General features: G+C 43.6%; 1 protein-coding gene across 1 annotated transcript in view; it reads left to right on the top strand.

Annotated features, from left to right (window-relative positions):
• Window positions 1-20982, top strand: part of LOC311103344 (TOM1-like protein 2) — a 42642-nt gene that overhangs the window by 324 nt on the left and 21336 nt on the right. Inside the window, exons 2-5 of the mRNA XM_084144902.1 lie at window positions 13022-13106; window positions 18418-18496; window positions 19987-20136; window positions 20584-20718. Of these exons, the coding sequence (XP_084001028.1) occupies window positions 13022-13106; window positions 18418-18496; window positions 19987-20136; window positions 20584-20718 (449 nt within the window). The remainder of the gene's footprint in view (window positions 1-13021; window positions 13107-18417; window positions 18497-19986; window positions 20137-20583; window positions 20719-20982) is intronic.

Below are 20982 nucleotides of genomic sequence, written 5' to 3'. Positions count from 1 at the left end.
AACTGTTGTTGTTTGAGTGAATTGATTCTGAATATCCAGATCATTGATGGGATAAACTAGCTAGATAAAGTGTGGATTACAGTTCGCTAAGCTAACTGGAATCAGGGCAGCACATTTCCTGAAAGTAATCATTTGTTCCAAATGAAGCGAAATGATTTCACGAGGGTGTTTTCTACTGGATTCTCCTTTGTTTTGAAACGCAATGATACAACAGCTGGGTAACAGTTTTTCAATTGAAATTGTTCATCAATGTGCTGTCTCATTTGCCAATTAGGGTTTTTCTTACATGACACTGACTAGTGTTTTTAAACGAATTAATTAATTCACATTCGAACAGTTGGTCTGTATTGTGTAAACTCGTAAACGCACTCAGTGGTACAGTCATGAAATTGATTATGGAAGGGAATAAACGGGAAGATACGTCATTTGACCTTTGACTATGCTGGAAAGTGCAGACAAATCACAATGGGCTTTCTCACAAATACTGATGACACATTAGCAAAACACCCTTCAAAGATGATTCATTGTCAGTAACACTGCAGCTTCACAGTTCACGTAGGGCCTTACTTCTATTACGAGAAGATAGACTTGCATTGTCAAAACCACAGGCCAGGTGGCTATGTTTGCCAGCTTTTCTGCGATTACACAAACACAGCTTACCTTGATTATGCCAATAAACACTAAATAGTGCCCTAGGTTCATACTTAGGCCTTATAGGGCATGCAAAACATATGCGTAGTGAATGCCTGATTTGATAGGCTTGGTCCACTGTGTAGTGTGCATAGATATTCTACCTACTCTACTAATAACCAGCTTTACGAACAACTCTAAGGCTTTTATAATCATAGTCATAATATCTTAAGGCTCAGTTAGCCTAGTTTGTTTACCCCTGCAACAGGTGTAACTGGCTCAGTCTGTGGACATTTCCCCAGGCCCTGCTCCCGGCCTGTGATTTGGGAGATAACAGAATGATAATAACTGAGTGATCCCTGCGGTTGGGATTGGTCTAGATGTGGTAAAGCAGGAATAGTTTTTCACTTCTAGGTCAGGAGGGTCTATTATAAACCCTCTGCTAGCGTCATTATAGGCTAGCTGCTTTTGAGGACTGTTTAACAAGTGTGGACTTCTAAGTTCTGTGGCTATATACTCAGCCTTGCGTTTTATCACTGGTGATAATTTCCATAAGCATCATTGTCTCTTACATAGTTGGTTGGGAGTCTCTGACTACCAGAAGGAGCCAACATTGGCTATTATTCAGATATAAAGCACTTTTCCAGAAACTCCCATACTACCTCACCTCAGTTCTACATTGGAAATCTAGTAACTATAAGACTCTAGACTAGTTGGTACTAGAGGTTCCGCAGGTCTCCTCTGAGTTAGGGAAGACTGCTTTCAGTTACTATGCCCTTCTGGTCTGGAATGACCTACAGGTCACTCTAAAATGTGATTATTTGGTCCCAAAAGGTGAATTTGTTGTTCTCAGGGCACCATTGCAAATGAGACCCTGGTCTCAATGGGTTCCCCTGGTTAAATAAAGGTTAATAATAAAAAAATACAATGGACTGTTGCCAACCCCAGGTGGTGCAGACTGTGTGATAAAGTCTAGTCTGGCCAGAAAGAGAGTGAAGCTGAGGCTGGGCTGAGATATGATGTGGTTGTGATGAGTGGATGGGACTGGGCTGAGGCTAGGTAGGGCTGTACTGGGCCTATGTACCCTCAGGCAGGGACAGTGTGCTTCATTGATAGTCACTGATTATCTAACAGCACGTCTACATCCACAGCAAAACTATTGAATTGGCGATTGCACGAACAATGGAACATGTCAGAATGCTAACCAGGGCTCAGTGGATAGAATAGTTAGGCTATAAACGTTTTATAAAGGCCTTAGCTACAGCTATATAAATATCCTATGTTATAAAGGTCTTTGTACTTTATCATTACAGCTCAAGGCCTTAGCTACAACCATAATTATCCTATGTTATGTTATAGGACTGTACAGGGCATAAAATTCACTTTTTGGTCCACCAGCCACTGTGGCAGGTAGATTAAAAAAATCTATCATCCACTCAGATTTTTTACCAGTTGAATAAAAAAAAAAAAAACTGCTAAAAGTACACGAACAAAACACAAAAAACAGATGAGCATGCTTTGTAAAACAATACTTTAAAAAAATGAATATTTCACTCAGCTCTTCACGTGTGCACAGCCCCCAGCCAGGCAGTGTTGCAGCGCGAGGTGGAATAGGCTATATAGGATTCGTAGTTCATTGATTTTGTGCAATTAATTTACCAGCTATGAAACAAAACGGCAGAAATACTTTTACAACTTTGAAAAAAACTACTGGAGCATTTATTTTACTATAAATGTGATCATACTTGACTTGCGACTGCGAGTGAAATGCTCGCACTGTGGAGCCCTGACCACCCGCCAATGTGGCTGGTGAAATAGACATCTTACCCACCAATGCCAAAATCTACCCACATTTGACAGGTGGCAGGTGTTAATTTTAGGCCCTGATACTGTATCCTTACAGTTCAAGGCCTTAGCTACAACCATAACTGTCCTATGTTATAAAGGTCTTAGTACTGTATCCTTACAGCTCAGTTGAGATCTTGTATAGCCTAGCCTAACAAACTAGATATAAGACAAGGTGGGGGGTAAGCTGTCCTCTCTGCATTGTCTCTGAGAGAACTGCCTAGGAATTCACCCAGGCAGATTGCACAAACAGTTTCTCATGCATTCAGTCCAGTTTCTCATGGTTAGGCCTAGCCTATTTCCGAAGATGAGATATCGATGTCTGAAGCTGATAATATCCACAGGTTATTAGCCCCTAGTCATGCATCTGTGTGAAATCGAATGGGAACAGGTCATGGGTCTACTCTTGAGGAAGGAAGTTAGCCTGGTTCCAGATATGTTTGTGCTGTCTTGCCAACTCCATTGGTCATGGTCACAATCTGGGACCAAGCTAGAAGGAAGTTGGTCTGAAGAGGTGCAGAAGAAGGGTCTTTCATTGCTGTGAGTGTAGCCTACAGGCCAGGGTGTGGCCCCTTGCCCTGCTTCCCTGGCCAGCTTGGTGCCAAGTCATCCAAGATGGGCGCCGCTGAACACCACCACACCAGCTAGGCTAAGTCACTACTACCATCATCGTTGTCAGCTCCGAGAGAGGTCTGCTCAGGTCACTGCCCACTGTGCCCAGCAAGCAGCAGACTGGATCTTTAATTTCTTTAGGAACTACTAGCTTTAAATAATAATCCCCAGTGTGTTATCTCTCTGGTTGAGTGCTCACTGTGCTGTCCATATAGCCGTCTGTCTGTTCATATAGCCTGTCTGTCTGTGTGGATGCAGAGCTGGTAGTGAGAGTGGTACCCAACACCACAGTACAGCAGCAGCAGGACAGGGGAAAGGGATCAGGTTCACTTCTCACAGAGGAAATGGGAGAGCACTCAGAGACAGGGGGCAACAGAACAGGCAGCAGCCCTACTGATGAGGTTTGCATTGTGAATCACTTAATTCTCCTTTCTCATTACCTTAAGTGGCCTGACAGGCAGGGGGTGGATGGGATGAGAGAGAGAGGGTGGGTGGATGGTGTGTGTATATGTTTGCGGTGTGTGTGCATGTTTATGTTGGTGTGGGTGGTTGGATGGTGTGTGTGTTTAATGTTAGTGTGTGTGTGTGTGGCTTGAGGTTTGATACTAGTGAAACTACTCTGTCTCAGAGTACAGTTAGCCTAGATGTTGTGACTCTATCTCTTTCCCTTTAGCTGCTGAGGAGACAGAGACCATCATAGAGGAAAGCAGCTAGACACATCCTGGAGGAAACAGAGCATTCTGCCTGCCATCCCCATCTCCATTAGTGGAAGGGTTAGTGTAGCTAGCAGGCCCATGGATTTGTCCCTAATGGGTTGGAGCACTGTCTGGTAATAAGCCCTTTATGACGAGATGTTGAAAAGAAGACAATAAGACACAGGGATGGTTCAGTAACCATGGATACACGTTTGGGTTATATAATGAGCCAATTTCAAATGTCTATCTCAGAGCTATGCATTAGTGGATTAAGGAATAACAAATAGCCGAACATAACCTATTTTCTATCTGGGAGTAGGCTACAGCAGGGTTTCTCAAACTCGGCCTGGGGCCCCCCCTGGGTGCACGTTTTGGTTTTTGCCCTAGCACTACACAGCTGATTCAAGTAACCAACTCATCATCAAGCTTTGATGATTTGAATCAGGGCCTAAAATTAACACCCGCCACCTGTTAAATGCGGGTAGAATTTGGCATTGGCGGTAAGATGTCTATTTCACCAGCCACGTTGGCGGGTGGTCAGGGTTCCACAGTGCGAGCATTTCACTGGCATTTGTGAATAAAAAAATATTCAAGTACGATCACATTTATAGTAAAATAAATGCTCCAGTAGCTGTTTTCAAAGTATTTCCGCCGTTTTGTTTCATAGCTGGTAAATTAATCGCTCAAAGTTGAAGAACTACAATCCTATATAGCCTATTCCACCTTGCAGCACTGCCTGGCTGGGGGCTGTGCGCAGGTGAAGAGTGAAAGATAAATGTTTTAAAGCGCTGCGCACAGGCATAAAAGTTGGTCTAATTTACTTGAAACGAAAGTCTACTGAAGTGAGACTTTGTCCTTGTTTATTGCCTATTTACATTGTTTTGTTCACAAGCTAGGTTGTTTTTCTATGTTTGAGTTTCAACTGCTAGGGAAGAGAAGACAATGCTTCTACTAGTCAGACTAAATCTCACAGGCACACATTACTCTAGTCGCATTTGTTCATCTGTGATATTTTGGTTAAAAGACTCAGGTCACAAAAAAAATTAATTAAACAATATACCACATGAGTTACTTCTTACTAGTAATACATGTATTATTTTAGAAACATTACAAAGCATGTTCTTCAGTTTTTTTGTGTTTTGTTGGTGTAATTTTCTTGGCCCAAAAATATTTTGGCTGGTAAAAATGTAGGGAGGGAGGGAGAGTGAGGGGGATGAAGACAGACAAAAGGGGAAAAGATGGAGAGAAAAGATGGAGACAATAGGAGATAGTGGGACGGAGAAAGGAAGAGGAAGAGAGGGAGAGAGAACAGACAGTGAGCAAAGAGGGATTTGAAACAGAGATCTGTGGCATTGGCAGTGGATGGCACAGCCTGCCGCCTGTGTGGTCACGTGACTGGTTGTACTGGTTTCACTCCATGGCACTGGGACACTGTCTGGGGGTGGGGCCTTGGTTGAACTCGAACCCAATCAGTCTCTCTTCTATTTGGAAAAGCTCTGGTTGCAATGTCTATCCTGTTCCATGAATAGGCCTCAAAAAGGATGACTGTATAGGGCTGTTACGGTGACCATATTACCGCCACACCGGCAGTCACGAGTCATGAGGGCAGTCAAATTCCACGTGACCGTTTTAGTCACGGTAATTAGCCTTCTCCAAGCTCTGATGCTGCTGATGGTCATTAGTATCCTACCAAACTTGCTAACTACCTGGTACTCAGCACTCTATTGTCCCTCTAATCACTCTGACATCAATGCAAATGTAATCAAAAATCTTATCAAACACTTAATGAGAGCTCATGTTGCGCAACATTTCTATAGGCTATGCAATTGCGTGAGAAAACAGAGTTTTGATGGCCTCTATTAAAAAGAGTAGGATCCCATCAGCTTTCTATAGGCAAGGCCTACTATATTTATTTCTCAACTTTCCTAATATTAAGCACATTGATTCTCTTTACAACAGGAGTATAGGCTACCTGGCTGGCATGAAAATGAACCACGGGAAAAGCGTCCTACATTTGCTATTTAAGTGCATAGATGACATTTATTTTTCCTGTGCCCCTGTTTCGAGATAGGTGCATGATAATGGTCCATTCTAAATCAAAACAAATTTCACTCATATATTATTTAGTATATGTAAAGACAAGATTAAATCAAGAATAGTCTGATGGGTGACAATATTAGTCTATCACTTGTGAATTATATATTATCACTTCTCAAATCACATTTTATTGGTCACATACACATATTTATTTAGCAGATGTGATTGCGGGTGTAGTGAAATCACTTGTAAATGATACAAGAAACAGCGCATGCCTTTTTTTGGTGACTTTTTCTAATCATAGTCGCACACCTCATGTAGCGTAGCCCATAGGCATAAATGTTTTGATAAGGTTTGTATCACAACTAAAGTGGCCAAATAACTTCTTAAAATGAAGCACATTCATCCACTTTACAACGGGTGTAGAGCCTAATTGGCATACACACGCAGCGCGTGATTTTCAAGTTTGAGGAAGATTATTTTTCACCATAAAAATGCACCTTTATAATAAAAGCATTACATGCATAATCACATTGCGGTCACTTTTGAGAACGGTGTTTTATTGCATTTTGGAACATGCGCGCTTATAGCCAACTGCCGTGTGCGCATTGCTGCGCTTATAATGTGAAGAAATAAACTATTAGGCTATCAACATTTTAAGCTAAACGTTCTGATCATCCTCATTGCTTAAAACAGGTTTTTTGATGCTAGTGGTTGTATTAATTTGGGATCTATCGCATCCCACAACTGTCCCAGACTATGTTTGGAATATTTATTTCTCGCACAGGATAGAATAGGTCAATTTTTGTACCATGGGGGATAGTAGATTGACATAGGCTAGTGCTTTTGCTGTTTGTTAGGCCTACTCATCTTGTTGGCTGACAAAAAGTAAATGTGGACAGTTCTTCCAACATCTTTAATATGCGCCACGGAATTGGATAAGGACGCGCGCAGTTGCGTCCCCGATGTGTCTGTCTTCACTTGTAGCCTGTGAGAAGGACCTGATCACGTGACGGGCATTGGCTCAACAATAATTGAGCTATCTGAGAGAGCCATGTGAGTGAGAGGTGCTTCGGAACACGCAGCCGGGAAAAGGGAATTGTAATTATTATATTCAGCCCAAGGGCACAACTGCCACTGGCCACAAAAAGCATTAATTATTTTAGGGGGCATTACGGCCACACAAAGGGGATGCCGTTGGGAAGTTCCAGGCATTATCAAGTGCTTGTCAAATTGTGAATGAGAGACTGATGAAGTGTGTACAGCCTGAGCAAAAAACAAAGCAGAGCTCATGCCTTTCATGTGACTTTTTTCAAATCATCATTAGAGTCGTATCATGCAGCCTTAGAATGTATTAAAAATCAAAACATATAGCCCAACGTTTGTATCACAACTAAAGTTGCATAAATAACTCTAAATTAAGCATATAGGAGTACCTATTTCATTGTTAACCGCTCAACACAGAAGAGCTGCATGTGCGTCTCCCTCAAGTCATTTGGAGAAAATATCCTTTCTGTTTTATTCAGCGATGTTCAATTGTGTTCTTCATACTATAAAATAATATAAAATAATGCCACGGAATTCGAAGCAATTGTCTGCTAAATGAACTAGTGTAGCCCACAGCCATATGGCATTGCCAGATCAGGACCTAACATAAGGACAACTCAGTATGGTATTATGTTCTTCAGAAATAGATTACATTTTCTTCATATCATGTTTCTTTAGACCTGACTGAAATAAATAATGGATTTATTGTTAAGGTGTAGGCTATATTACACAGATTTATTGGACTAAAATGTAGACGTTCCAATGGTCTGCATCAGTGGCTTGTAGGCTATGCGTGGAAGCCAGGAGATGCTAAATGTGTTTATGTTAATTAACGGTCAATTACCGTGAGACCGGCAGTTATTTGCTTGCCAATCAACGGCTGACAACATTTCATGACCGCAACAGACCAAGCTCTGTGTTACTTTTTGTCATGAAAAATAAGGGATGAATAGGTCTGGTCCTTTCCTTCTCCCTTCCATTTTCCTCCTCTTTCTCACTCTCCGTCTTTTCCTCTCTCTCCCTGTCTGTCCGCTTTCCAATCCACTTGAGGAGATTACGTGGGGCGTCCCAGTGGAGATAGCAGTGGTTAAGACTTAACAACACTTAATGCTCTGCTGTTCACACACTGGGCCTGAGCAGCTAAAAACAGTGTCTTGCTGTTTACCTTGGCTTCTCATGTTCTGACATGTTGTCAACAGGTTAGCAGAATACTGTCTTTGTGTGCACAGGAAATACTTTATTTGAGTAATATTTAGATTAGAGGCGGCGTGTGTATGTTCGCATACTGTGTGTGGGTGTGATTGAAATGAGAGAAACAGACACCAAAAGCATCAAAGTCCTTCACATACAGTGGCCTCTCAGTGGTAGACAGTGTGATCTGACGGGTTGGAAGGAGAGGGACGGTAGAGATCATGAACCACCAGTGCCTCCAGGCTGACCAGGCCAGAACAGGACACAGCCCCAGAGAGAGGCCCCTGGCCTGGGCATACCACTCTGCTCTGCGCCTCTGGGCTGGAGGTAGAAAAGCTCTGACTGACTGAGCCATGAGCTAACCTAGAGCTAGCCTAGTCATCATGACTAACTTTTAAACATTTTAACTCTTAGCTTTGTGTTTTGACTCTAAAAACCTCTAGCTGGCTCAGTTTCCTTGTTTTCTGCCAGCCAATACCAGGAGGGAGACTAGGCCTGCATCCCAAATTTCATCCCATTCTATATGTAGTGCACTACTTTTGACCAGGGCTCATAGGGCTCTGATCAAAAGTAGTGGACTATATAGGGAATAGGGTTCCATGTGGGACACACACAGTTCTTTAATCCTGTTTCATAGAGGGATGAATTCAGCACGGTAATTGGTCGACACCAGTGGTAGTAGACTTCTAGACGTCAGCTCAATTATGTCATTATAAAACTTCACTGTTACTGACTGTGTTGAAAAGCCAATAGCCCAAATCCTGTCTGTCACATGTTTCCCTTTATTACATTTCCTCTCTCTAAGACAATGCAGAGATAACACCCATGGTCCTGTTTGAATAGGCTTAAAATGCATCCTTCCATGACGTTAAAATGCATCACACATGACGTGATTGGTGAAATCAACACCAGTAGAAGCCTTGCTCACACCTGTCTAAGCAGGTTAGATCATCAGACTACTTCTAGGAAGGAAGCAGGAATGCATTTTTAACATCCGAAAAGGCCTAGGCCTATGCTACAGTTATCAAACGAGACACATCAATAGCGAGAGATTGGCATGCTACAGGAAACGTGTTACTGTTATCACATGTTTACGTGCTTGGCTACACAACTTTTCTCATGCCCACAGTAATTTTACATAAGCCATGGAGTTTAGGTTAATTAGTGCGGCTTGTTGAGGTAAGGGGACAGGTCACAGCGCAGTCGGACTGAAATATAACCCAAGGCTTAGTGGACAGTGGGTTGGCAGAGTACTGACTCTAGGTCAGTTATAAAACCTGTTTTACATCTCCCATCTAGTTAATCAATCAATTAGGCCTAATTTCTTTTATTAAGCTATTTCAAATCAAAATCAAATCAAATCAAATTTTATTGGTCACATGCGCCGAATACAACAGGTGCAGACATTACAGTGAAATGCTTACTTACAGCCCTTAACCAACAGTGCATTTATTTTAAACAAAAAAAGTAAAAAATAAAACAACAACAACAAAAAAAAGTGTTGAGAAAAAAAAGAGCAGAAGTAAAATAAAGTGACAGTAGGGAGGCTATATATACAGGGGGGTACCGTTGCAGAGTCAATGTGCGGGGGCACCGGCTAGTTGAGGTAATATGTACATGTGGGTAGAGTTAAAGTGACTATGCATAAATACTTAACAGAGTAGCAGCAGCGTAAAAAGGATGGGGTGGGGGGGCAGTGCAAATAGTCTGGGTAGCCATGATTAGCTGTTCAGGAGTCTTATGGCTTGGGGGTAGAAGCTGTTGAGAAGTCTTTTGGACCTAGACTTGGCACTCCGGTACCGCTTGCCGTGCGGTAGCAGAGAGAACAGGGTGGCTGGAGTCTTTGACAATTTTGAGGGCCTTCCTCTGACACCGCCTGGTATAGAGGTCCTGGATGGCAGGAAGCTTTGCCCCAGTGATGTACTGGGCCGTACGCACTACCCTCTGTAGTGCCTTGCGGTCGGAGGCCAAGCAGTTGCCATACCAGGCGGTGATGCAACCACTCAGGATGCTCTCGATGGTGCAGCTGTAGAATTTTTTGAGGATCTGAGGACCCATGCCAAATCTTTTTAGTCTCCTGAGGGGGAATAGGCTTTGTCGTGCCCTCTTCACGACTGTCTTGGTGTGTTTGGACCATGATAGTTCGTTAGTGATGTGGACACCAAGGAACTTGAAGCTCTCAACCTGTTCCACTACAGCCCCGTCGATAAGAATGGGGGCGTGCTCAGTCCTCTTTTTTTTTTTCCTGTAGTCCACAATCATCTCCTTTGTCTTGGTCACGTTGAGGGAGAGGTTGTTGTCCTGGCACCACACTGCCAGATCTCTGACCTCCTCCCTATAGGCTGTCTCATCGTTGTCGGTGATCAGGCCTACCACTGTTGTGTCGTCGGCAAACTTAATGATGGTGTTGGAGTCGTGCCTGGCCATGCAGTCATGGATGAACAGAGAGTACAGGAGGGGACTGAGCACGCACCCCTGAGGGGCCCCCGTGTTGAGGATCAGTGTGGCAGATGTGTTGTTACCTACCCTTACCACCTGGGGGCGGCCCGTCAGGAAGTCCAGGATCCAGTTGCAGAGGGAGGTGTTTAGTCCCAGGATCCTTAGCTTAGTGATGAGCTTAGAGGGCACTATGGTGTTGAATGCTGAGCTGTAGTCAATGAATAGCATTCTCACGTAGGTGTTCCTCTTGTCCAGGTGGGAAAGGGCAGTGTGGAGTGCAATAGAGATTGCATCATCTGTGGATCTGTTGGGGCGGTATGCAAATTGGAGTGGGTCTAGGGTTTCTGGGATAATGCTGTTGATGTGAGCCATGACCAGCCTTTCAAAGCACTTCATGGCTACAGACGTCAGTGCTACGGGTCGGTAGTCATTTAGGCAGGTTATCTTAGAGTCCTTGGGCACGGGGACTATGGTGGTCTGCTTGAAACATGTTGGTATTACAGACTCAGTCAGGGACATGTTGAAAATGTCAGTGAAGACACTTGCCAGTTGGTCAGCACATGCTCGGAGTACACGTCCTGGTAATCCGTCTGGCCCTGCGGCCTTGTGAATGTTGACCTGCTTAAAAGTCTTACTCACATCGGCTACGGAGAGCGTGATCACATAGTCATCCGGAACAGCTGGTGCTCTCATGCATGCTTCAGTGTTGCTTGCCTCGAAGCGAGCATAGAAGTGGTTTAGCTCGTCTGGTAGGCTTGTGTCACTGGGCAGCTCGCGGCTGTGCTTCCCTTTGTAGTCTGTAATAGTTTTCAAGCCCTGCCACATCCGACGAGCGTCAGAGCCAGTGTAGTACGATTCAATCTTAGACCTGTATTGACTCTTTGCCTGTTTGATGGTTCGTCGGAGGTCATAGCGGGATTTCTTATAAGCGTCCGGGTTAGAGTCCCGTTCCTTGAAAGCGGCAGCTCTACCCTTTAGCTCAGTGCGGATGTTTCCTGTAATCCATGGCTTCTGGTTGGGGTATGTACGTACGGTCACTGTGGGGACGACATCATCGATGCACTTATTGATGAAGCCAGTGACTGATGTGGTGTACTCCTCAATGCTGTCTGAAGAATCCCGGAACATGTTCCAGTCTGTGCTAGCAAAACAGTCCTGTAGCTTAGCATCTGCGTCATCTGACCACTTTTTTATTAACCGAGTCACTGGTGCTTCCTGCTTTAGTTTTTGCTTATAAGCAGGAATCAGGAGGATAGAGTTATGGTCAGATTTGCCAAATGGAGGGCGAGGGAGAGCTTTGTATGCGTCTCTGTGTGTGGAGTAAAGGTGGTCTAGAGTTTTTTTCCCTCTGGTTGCACATTTAACATGCTGGTAGAAATTAGGTAAAACGGATTTAAGTTTCCCTGCATTAAAGTCCCCGGCCACTAGGAGCGCTGCATCTGGATGAGCGTTTTCCTGTTGATTAATGGCCTTGTACAACTCATTCAGTGCAATCTTAATGCCAGCATTGGTTTGTGGTGGTAAATAGACAGCTATGAAAAATATAGATGAAAACTCTCTTGGTAAATAGTGTGGTCTACAGCTTATCATAAGATACTCTACCTCAGGCAAGCAAAACCTCGAGACTTCCTTAGTATTTGATTTTGTGCACCAGCTGTTGTTTACAAATATACACAGACCGCCACCCCTTGTCTTACCGGAGTCAGCCGTTCTGTCCTGCCGATGTAGCGTGTAGCCTGCTAGCTGAATGTTATCATTGTCGTCGTTCAGCCACGACTCGGTGAAACATAATATATTACAGTTTTTAATGTCCCGTTGGTAGGATAACCGTAATCTTAAGTCGTCCACTTTATTTTCAAAAGATTGAACGTTGGCTAATAGGATTGATGGAAGAGGCAGTTTACTCGCTCGCCGTCGTATCCTTACAAGGCACCCCGATCGCCGTCCACGATATCTCCGTCTCTTCCTCACGCGAATTACGGGGATTTGGGCCTTGTCGGGTGTCTGTATGATATCCTTCGCGGCCGCCTCGTTGAAGAAAAAATCTTCGTCCAATACGAGGTGAGTAATCGCTGTCCTGATATCCAGAAGCTGTTTTTGGTTATAAGAGACGATGGCAGAAACATTATGTACAAAATAAATTACAAATAACGCGGAAAAACACACATAATAGTACAATTGGTTAGAGGGCTGTAAAACGGCAGCCATCTTCTCCGGCGCTGTTTTTGTGTGTTGTCACAAGGTGCCCAGCCTAGACCCAAAAGAGCAAGAAAAGCAGAAGTGAAAGCACCAGGAAAGACTCCCTAGAAGGAATAAACCTAGGAAGAAACCTAGATAGGATCCAGGCCCAAAGGGGTGGTTCATCCTTTTCGGGCTGTACTGGTTATTCCAATGGGGTTAGGTGTTGCTCACTGCTCTAGGGGCAACTTCCTACTACTTAGGGTCTTCCTTGGTCCAATGAGCAGGCTTGTTTACTTCCTGTTGTTGTTGACTTCCTATTGTTGACTTCCTGTTGTCTTTTCCAGAGAATGCCACGGATGGCGGCCTGCAGGCTGAGGACTGGACCCTCAACATGGAGATCTGTGACATCATCAACGAGACGGAGGAAGGGTGAGCTACTGACTACATCACATACACCAACACTTTCCCCTGACTGATTGACTAACTGGCTGAAAGACGGACTAACGGATTGACTAACTGGCTGAAAGATGGACTAACTGACTGAAAGACGGACTAACTGATTGACTAACTGGCTGAAAGATGGACTAACTGATTGACTAACTGGCTGAAAGACGGACTTACTGGCTGAAAGACGGACTTACTGGCTGAAAGACGGACTTACTGGCTGAAAGACGGACTGACTGGCTGAAAGACGGACTGACTGGCTGAAAGACGGACTGACTGGCTGAAAGACGGACTAACTGACTGAAAGACGGGCTAACTGATTGACTAACTGGCTGAAAGACGGACTAACTGATTGACTAACTGGCTGAAAGATGGACTAACTGATTGACTAACTGGCTGAAAAACAGACTTACTGGCTGAAAGATGGACTTACTGGCTGAAAGACGGACTTACTGGCTGAAAGTGCAGAAGTACCTGATGGCCATCGTTTCGGCGGCAGGTAGCCGAGCAGTTAGAGAGGCGAGCCAGCAACTGTAGGGTTGCCAGTTCCAGTCCCTACACCCAAACGAGGGCATTGCGTTCATCCACCTCTGGCCTGCTGGCCCCCCTACCTCTGCGGAAGCACAGTTCCCGCTCAGCCCAGTCAAAACTGTTCGCTGCTCTGGCACCCCAATGGTGGAACAAGCTCCCTTACGACGCCAGGACAGCGGAGTCACTCACCACCTTCCGGAGACACTTGAAACCCCACCTCTTTAAGGAATACCTGGGATAGGATAAAGTAATCATTTTACCCCCCCTTACCCCCCCCCCAAAAAAAAAAAGACATATTGTAAAGTGGTTATCCCACTGGCTATAAGGTGAATGCACCAATTTGTAAGTCGCTCTGGATAAGAGCGTCTGCTAAATGACGTAAATGTAAAGACGGACTGACTGGCTGAAAGACGGACTAACTGACTGAAAGACGGGCTAACTGATTGACTAACTGGCTGAAAAACAGACTAATTGGCTGAAAGACGGACTTACTGGCTGAAAGACGGACTTACTGGCTGAAAGACGGACTAACTGACTGAAAGACGGACTAACTGATTGACTAACTGGCTGAAAGACGGACTAACTGATTGACTAACTGGCTGAAAGATGGACTAACTGACTGAAAGACGGACTAACTGATTGACTAACTGACTGAAAGATGGACTAACTGATTGACTAACTGGCTGAAAGACGGACTTACTGGCTGAAAGACGGACTTACTGGCTGAAAGACGGACTTACTGGCTGAAAGACGGACTTACTGGCTGAAAGACGGACTTACTGGCTGAAAGACGGACTGACTCACTGCTTGCCTTACTGACTGACTGAACAAGTCACTTGCACAAACACAAACCACTTATTACACTCAAAAATAACATACAAATAGTGTGCACAAATACAATACAACTTTATTGTCCATTAGTTACAGCGAACAACAGACATTTGTCTTCTGCTCTGCTCTCAAACGCCCTACACGGCACACATCACACATACAGTCGAGACAAGCACAGGGTCAAGCTGCAGTGCAGACAGAAGGGAACGGGAAAATGCAATTTTTTTAGCTTAATGAGATGAAAGTTGTTGTTGACCCTCCTGAAATCGGTTGAGTCTGTTGCTGTGGCCTTTAGGAACAACTGGAGGGATTCAAACCCTCTACAATTCTTTCCTCTTCCCCGAATCATTCTTCTTCCCCTTTCTCTCTTTTTTCTCTCCCTTTCTGTCTCTCACATTCCTCATGCCCACGTGCGCTCAAGCTTTGGCACACACACACACACACACACACACACACACACACACACACACACTCACTCACTCACTCGCAGCCCCAGTCAGTCTATTCTGCTTGACTGAACACTGGACTGTCTTGTGTTCCAGTCACAGTGGTTAACAGGTCAGGTCTGACTGTCTACTGGCTAGCTGTCTGAAGACCTGGAAGAACACAAGACTTCAGTACAATTCAGGGAAAAAAATGACCCATGTCTATAAATCAGGTTGAGAGAATGCCAAGAGTGTGCAAAGCTGTCATCAAGGCAAAGGGTGGCTATTTGAAGAATCTCAAATATAAAATATATTTTGATTTGTTTAACACTTTTTTGGCTACTAAATGAGTCAATGTGTGTTATTTCATAGTTTTGATGTCTTCACTATTATTCTACAATGTAATTTTTTTTTACAAATAATGAAAAGCCCTGAGTAGGTGTGTCCAAACGTTTGACTGGTAGTGTACATTTGGAAGGAATGCCAGATAGCAGCAAGACTAACTTTTGAGGTAAATTATTATATAGTCCCCCGCTCACTCTTTCCACTAATGCTGCTTATCAGACAGATAAACAGACTGCCTATGTGAAACTTCTGGAAGTGGAACTTTTGACATGAGGTAGCACACACCAGTATTCCCTAAGTTCCTCTCTTTCTATAGTCTTTTCGTGTCTGAAGTCTGAAGGCCTCAACTCCCTCCCATAGGAGCCACTAGTGTCAGTGAGAAAGCATATCAGTGAGAGACTGACTGTCAGTGAGACTACTGCCTGAGCACCACTCCGTTAATGTTTTATGCACTGCATACACTCAGCCATGGCTGTCACAGACAGTGATATACACACTCTCATCTCTCCTCTGAAACATCACAGAGCTCCAGAGTTCGTTAAGAGGTTCATGGAAGCTCATTACCTCAACTGTAGCACAGAGAGAGAGAGGGAGAGCTTTCTCTATTAAGATTAGCTTTGATATTTCTATAGGGCAGGCAGACAGGCAGGCAAACAGACAGGCAGGCAGAAACAGGCAGGCAGGCAGAAAGACCGATATACAGGCTCAGATCTATGTGATGCTTTTTTTTAAGGCCAATGCATCTGATTTTATCTCAATGTCAAATCATTTCTGGGTAAAATTAAGTACAGTGGCTTGCGAAAGTATTCACCCCCCTTGACATTTCTCCTATTTTGTTGCCTTACAACCTGGAATTAATATGGATTTTTGGGGGGTTTGTATAATTTAACATGCCTAACACTTTGAAGATGCAAAATATTTTTTATTGTGAAACAAATAAAACAGAACTTGAGCGTGCATAACTATTCACCCCCCCAAAGTCAAAGCTTTGTAGAGCCACCTTTTACAGCAATTACAGCTGCAAGTCTCTTGGGGTATGTCTCTATAAGCTTGGCACATCTAGCCACTGGGATTTTTGCCCATTCTTCAAGGCAAAACTGCTCCAGCTCCTTCAAGTTGGATGGGTTCCACTGGTGTACAGCAATCTTTAAGTCATACCACAGATTCTCAATTGGATTGAAGTCTGGGCTTTGACTAGGCCATTCCAAGACATTTAAATGTTTCCCCTTAAACCACTCGAGTGTTGCTTTAGCAGTATGCTTAGGGTCATTGTCCTGCTGGAAGGTGAACCTCCGTCCCAGTCTCAAATCTCTGGAAGACTGAAACAGGTTTCCCTCAAGAATTTCCCTGTATTTAGTGCCATCCATCATTCCTTCAATTCTGACCAGTTTCCCAGTCCCTGCCGATGAAAAACATCCCCACAGCATGATGCTGCCACCACCATGCTTCACTGTGGGGATGGTGTTCTCGGGGTGATGAGAGGTGTTGGGTTTGCGCCAGACATAGCGTTTTCCTTGATGGCCAAAAAGCTACATTTTAGTCTCATCTGACCAGAGTACCTTCTTCCATATGTTTGGGGAGTCTCCCACATGCCTTTTGGTGAACACCAAACGTGTTTGCTTATTTTTTTCTTTAAGCAATGGCTTTTTTCTGGCCACTCTTCCGTAAAGCCCAGCTCTGTGGAGTGTACGGCTTAAAGTGGTCCTATGGACAGATACTCCAATCTCCGCTGTGGAGCTTGGCAGCTCCTTCAGGGTTATCTTTGGTGTCTTTGTTGCCTCTCTGATTAATGCCCTCCTTGCCTAGTCTGTGAGTTTTGGTGGGCGGCCCTCTCTTGGCAGGTTTGTTGTGGTGCCATATTCTTTCAATTTTTTTATAATGGATTTAATGGTGCTCCGTGGGATGTTCAAAGTTTCGGATATTTTTTTATAATCCAGCCCTGATCTGTACTTCTCCACAACTTTGTCCCTGACCTGTTTGGAGAGCTCCTTGGTCTTCATGGTGCTTGGTGGTGCCCCTTGCTTAGTGGTGTTGCAGACTCTGGGGCCTTTCAGAACAGGTGTATATATACTGAGATCATGTGACACTTAGATTGCACACAGGTGGACTTTATTTAACTAATTATGTGACTTCTGAAGGTAATTGGTTGCACCAGATCTTATTTAGGGGCTTCATAGCAAAGGGGGTGAATACATATGCACGCACCACTTTTCCGTTATTTATTTTTTGGAATTATTTGAAACAAGTTATATATTACACCAATTTGGACTATTTTGTGTATGTCCATTACATGAAATCCAAATAAAAATCCATTTAAATTACAGGTTGTAATGCAACAAAATAGGAAAAACGCCAAGGGGGATGAATACTTTTGCAAGGCCCTGTACATTACTGTAGTAATAGTTGTTAATTAAAATGGTAAGAAAGAACCAAAAATTGCTTTTTAGCAAAAAAATATTTCTCAAGCAAGACTTTTGCTAGGACCTTATGAGAGCTGGTCTGAGAAAGGGCCTAATGGGGGGGATATGTAACCTGAAAACTAGCTGTTATTGGTTTGGAACTCTTTGTTATTGGTCTATTAACTTATACTGCTTAGTGATCTCACCAGCCAAGCCAAAACTCCAAACATGCAAAACCTGCTGATTTTAGAAGGTTAAAAATAGAAATTTACACAGGACCAACAACTATAAGGACATAACACTGATCACATTATTTCAAACTTTTACAGTGTTAGTTTTATCAGCTGTTGTAAAATATGAAAAAAAAAAAAACGGAGTTTTGACTGCACTGGGCCTTTGAAGTGTGTGTGTGTGTGTGTTTTAGACTGTCAGGTAGTAAACAATGTGTGGTTGTTGCCCCACGGAGGCAAGATATTTACTGCTAGTTGCCGGAGGCAAGATATTTACTGCTAGTTGCCTTGTGACGTCCCACCTGCACACGGCTTCATACAAAATCAACAACACCACAGCTAAGATGGTTTAGGTCAATAAAAACAACGGTGTGAGTTGAGTTGATAGCATGACCAAAGTCCTATGCTAATCCAAGAATGCCATGCATACTTTTACTTTACATTAAGATTAGCTGCTTAACCATATAATTACTTACAGGATGCTATTTAACAGGATCTCTGTGCTTCGCTAAGTTTCTGTGTTGTGTTCCTGCAGACCTAAAGACGCCATCCGAGCGCTGAAGAAGAGACTAAGTGGGAACAGGAACTACCGGGAGGTGATGCTAGGATTGACGGTGAGACAGGCTCTACTGGGGTTCCCAACTTGACCCACCTAAATCTTTTCAGATGATAAAGAGGGTGTGTGGTGTTGAAAAGCCAAAAACATGCAGGTTAAATCACTGATCATGTGTGCAAGTGCATCTGGAGATGTTTTTATTTTATTTATTGAGCCCACGACCCGCTACCCACCGGTAGAACCTGACCCCAGACCAATCAAATCAAGCAATCAAATGTAAATTATAAAGCCCTTCTTACAGCGGCAGTTGTCACAAAGCACTCAAGACCCACCATTTGGAAAACACTGGATGGGCACACCAGCAGGGACAGAGAGAGAATACGTCCAGAGCTAGGCCTAGATCCAAACGATGCTTATTGCCTGAACTTTTACCCTCAACAACAACCGAGTCTAGGGGAAGCGAAACAAACAAATAGACTTTTCACATTTAGAGCACACTTACCACATTTGCAAACACGCCTGCATGCTTAACTAGGACAGTGCTATTATCTGTTACACTTGTTCTTCAATCCTGAGCTTCAAAAAGCCACCTATACAGACACACACACGTTCATGAATTAGCTGGGGGGTATGGGGTAGCACTCGTAATACTTGATCTGTCGAGTATTGTCTGCTGTGTCTTCTCCCTCAGGCGATTTCTCATCTGTTATGTTTTTTTCTCTCTTCCTATTTTATTTTGTTTATGTGTTTCTTGCTTTTTTAGCTACATCCATCCAGCCCTTTGATCTGTGTGCTAGTTAAAAGCTCCTGTATTCCGTGTCAGATGAAAGAAGTCAGATCTTTGTGAATACAGGGAGATTCTCTCTATCATTCTGTCTTTCTCTCATCCTAATGTTTTACCTCTCTCTCTCTCTCTGCATGTACTGCAGTTTTATGTCTGTGTGTTTCTTGGTTTCTCTGTGTTGTGGTCAGCTAATGGAGGCAAGTATGACAGCACTCCATTCTATCCCAGCTCTTTCTTGAGATGAATAGAGTCAATGAGTAGAATGTTGAAACATGTCTTACTACAGTAACATATGGACCTTCTTTTTGGACCATATGACATGTTCACATGGAACCTTTATAAAGTGATGTTGTTCCAGAGAACTAGAATATGAATATCTTTTTTCATTTATTTTCTTTTTTAAAATCTTTCTTTCTTTCTTTCTTTCTTTCTTTCTTTCTTTCTTTCTTTCTTTCTTTCTTTCTTTCTTTCTTTCTTTCTTTCTTTCTTTCTTTCTTTCTTTCTTTCTTTCTTTCTTTCTTTCTTTCTTTCTTTCTTTCTTTCTTTCTTTCTTTCTTTCTTTCTTTCTTTCTTTCTTTCTTTCTTTCTTTCTTTCTTTCTTTCTTTCTTTCTTTCTTTCTTTCTTTCTTTCTTTCTTTCTTTCTTTCTTTCTTTCTTTCTTTCTTTCTTTCTTTCTTTCTTTCTTTCTTTCTTTCTTTCTTTCTTTCTTTCTTTCTTTCTTTCTTTCTTTCTTTCTTTCTTTCTTTCTTTCTTTCTTTCTCCAGGTGTTGGAGACGTGTGTAAAGAACTGCGGCCACCGGTTTCACGTCTTCGTGGCTAACCGGGATTTCATTGATGGTGTCCTCGTCAAAATCATCTCCCCCAAAACCAACCCCCCCACCATCGTACAGGAAAAAGTCCTGGCTCTGATCCAGGTACAGCACATAATATCTATCTAAGAAACCCCTAGGTACTTTTCCATCTGAGAGGAGTGGATAGGTATAAGTAACATGTTGAACATTTCACCAAGCCCATCAGAAAGCAAGGTGGAGCTACAACCTCCCATCTCTCACGCATTAGACAGAGCTATAAGAGGCCAGGCTGCAGCAGTTATGAAAACCCTACATCCAAAATTAGTCCAGACACCTCAAACAAACCCCTCTAAATACAGTGAGAGGAGGAGAGAGGACACCTTCTACCTGAGCAGCTCCAGGCAGGTAACCAGAGACCGAACACACAAACACACAGGACTGATGTCAGCAACACAACACCTGGGCCTTCATCTAGCCACTCCTCTCAGATGTCCACCAGTGCCTAGGATGTAGCGGCTAGGGGTTGTTTCCGGACACGGCCTTATTCTGTGTTTGTCTGTGTGTTGCCAGGCCTGGGCAGATGCCTTCAGGAGTAGCCCTGACCTGACGGGGGTGGTCCATATTTATGAGGAGCTGAAGAGGAAAGGCATCGAGTTCCCCATGGCTGACCTGGATGCTCTGTCACCCATCCACACACCACATAGGGTGAGACCCAACACACACACATCACACCACAGAGGGTGAGACCCAACACACACACACACACATCACACCACAGAGGGTGAGACACAACACACACACACATCACACCACAGAGGGTGAGACCCAACACACACACACACACATCACACCACAGAGGGTGAGACCCAACACACACACACACATCACACCACAGAGGGTGAGACCCAACACACACACACACATCACACCACAGAGGGGGAGACCCAACACGCACACGCATATATGAAT

The sequence above is a fragment of the Coregonus lavaretus genome (genome assembly GCF_964263955.1).
Source record: "Coregonus lavaretus genome assembly, chromosome: 2".
NCBI lineage: Eukaryota > Metazoa > Chordata > Actinopteri > Salmoniformes > Salmonidae > Coregonus > Coregonus lavaretus.
Note: the sequence above shows the minus strand (reverse complement) of the source record. Positions and strands in the feature narration are given on the sequence as shown.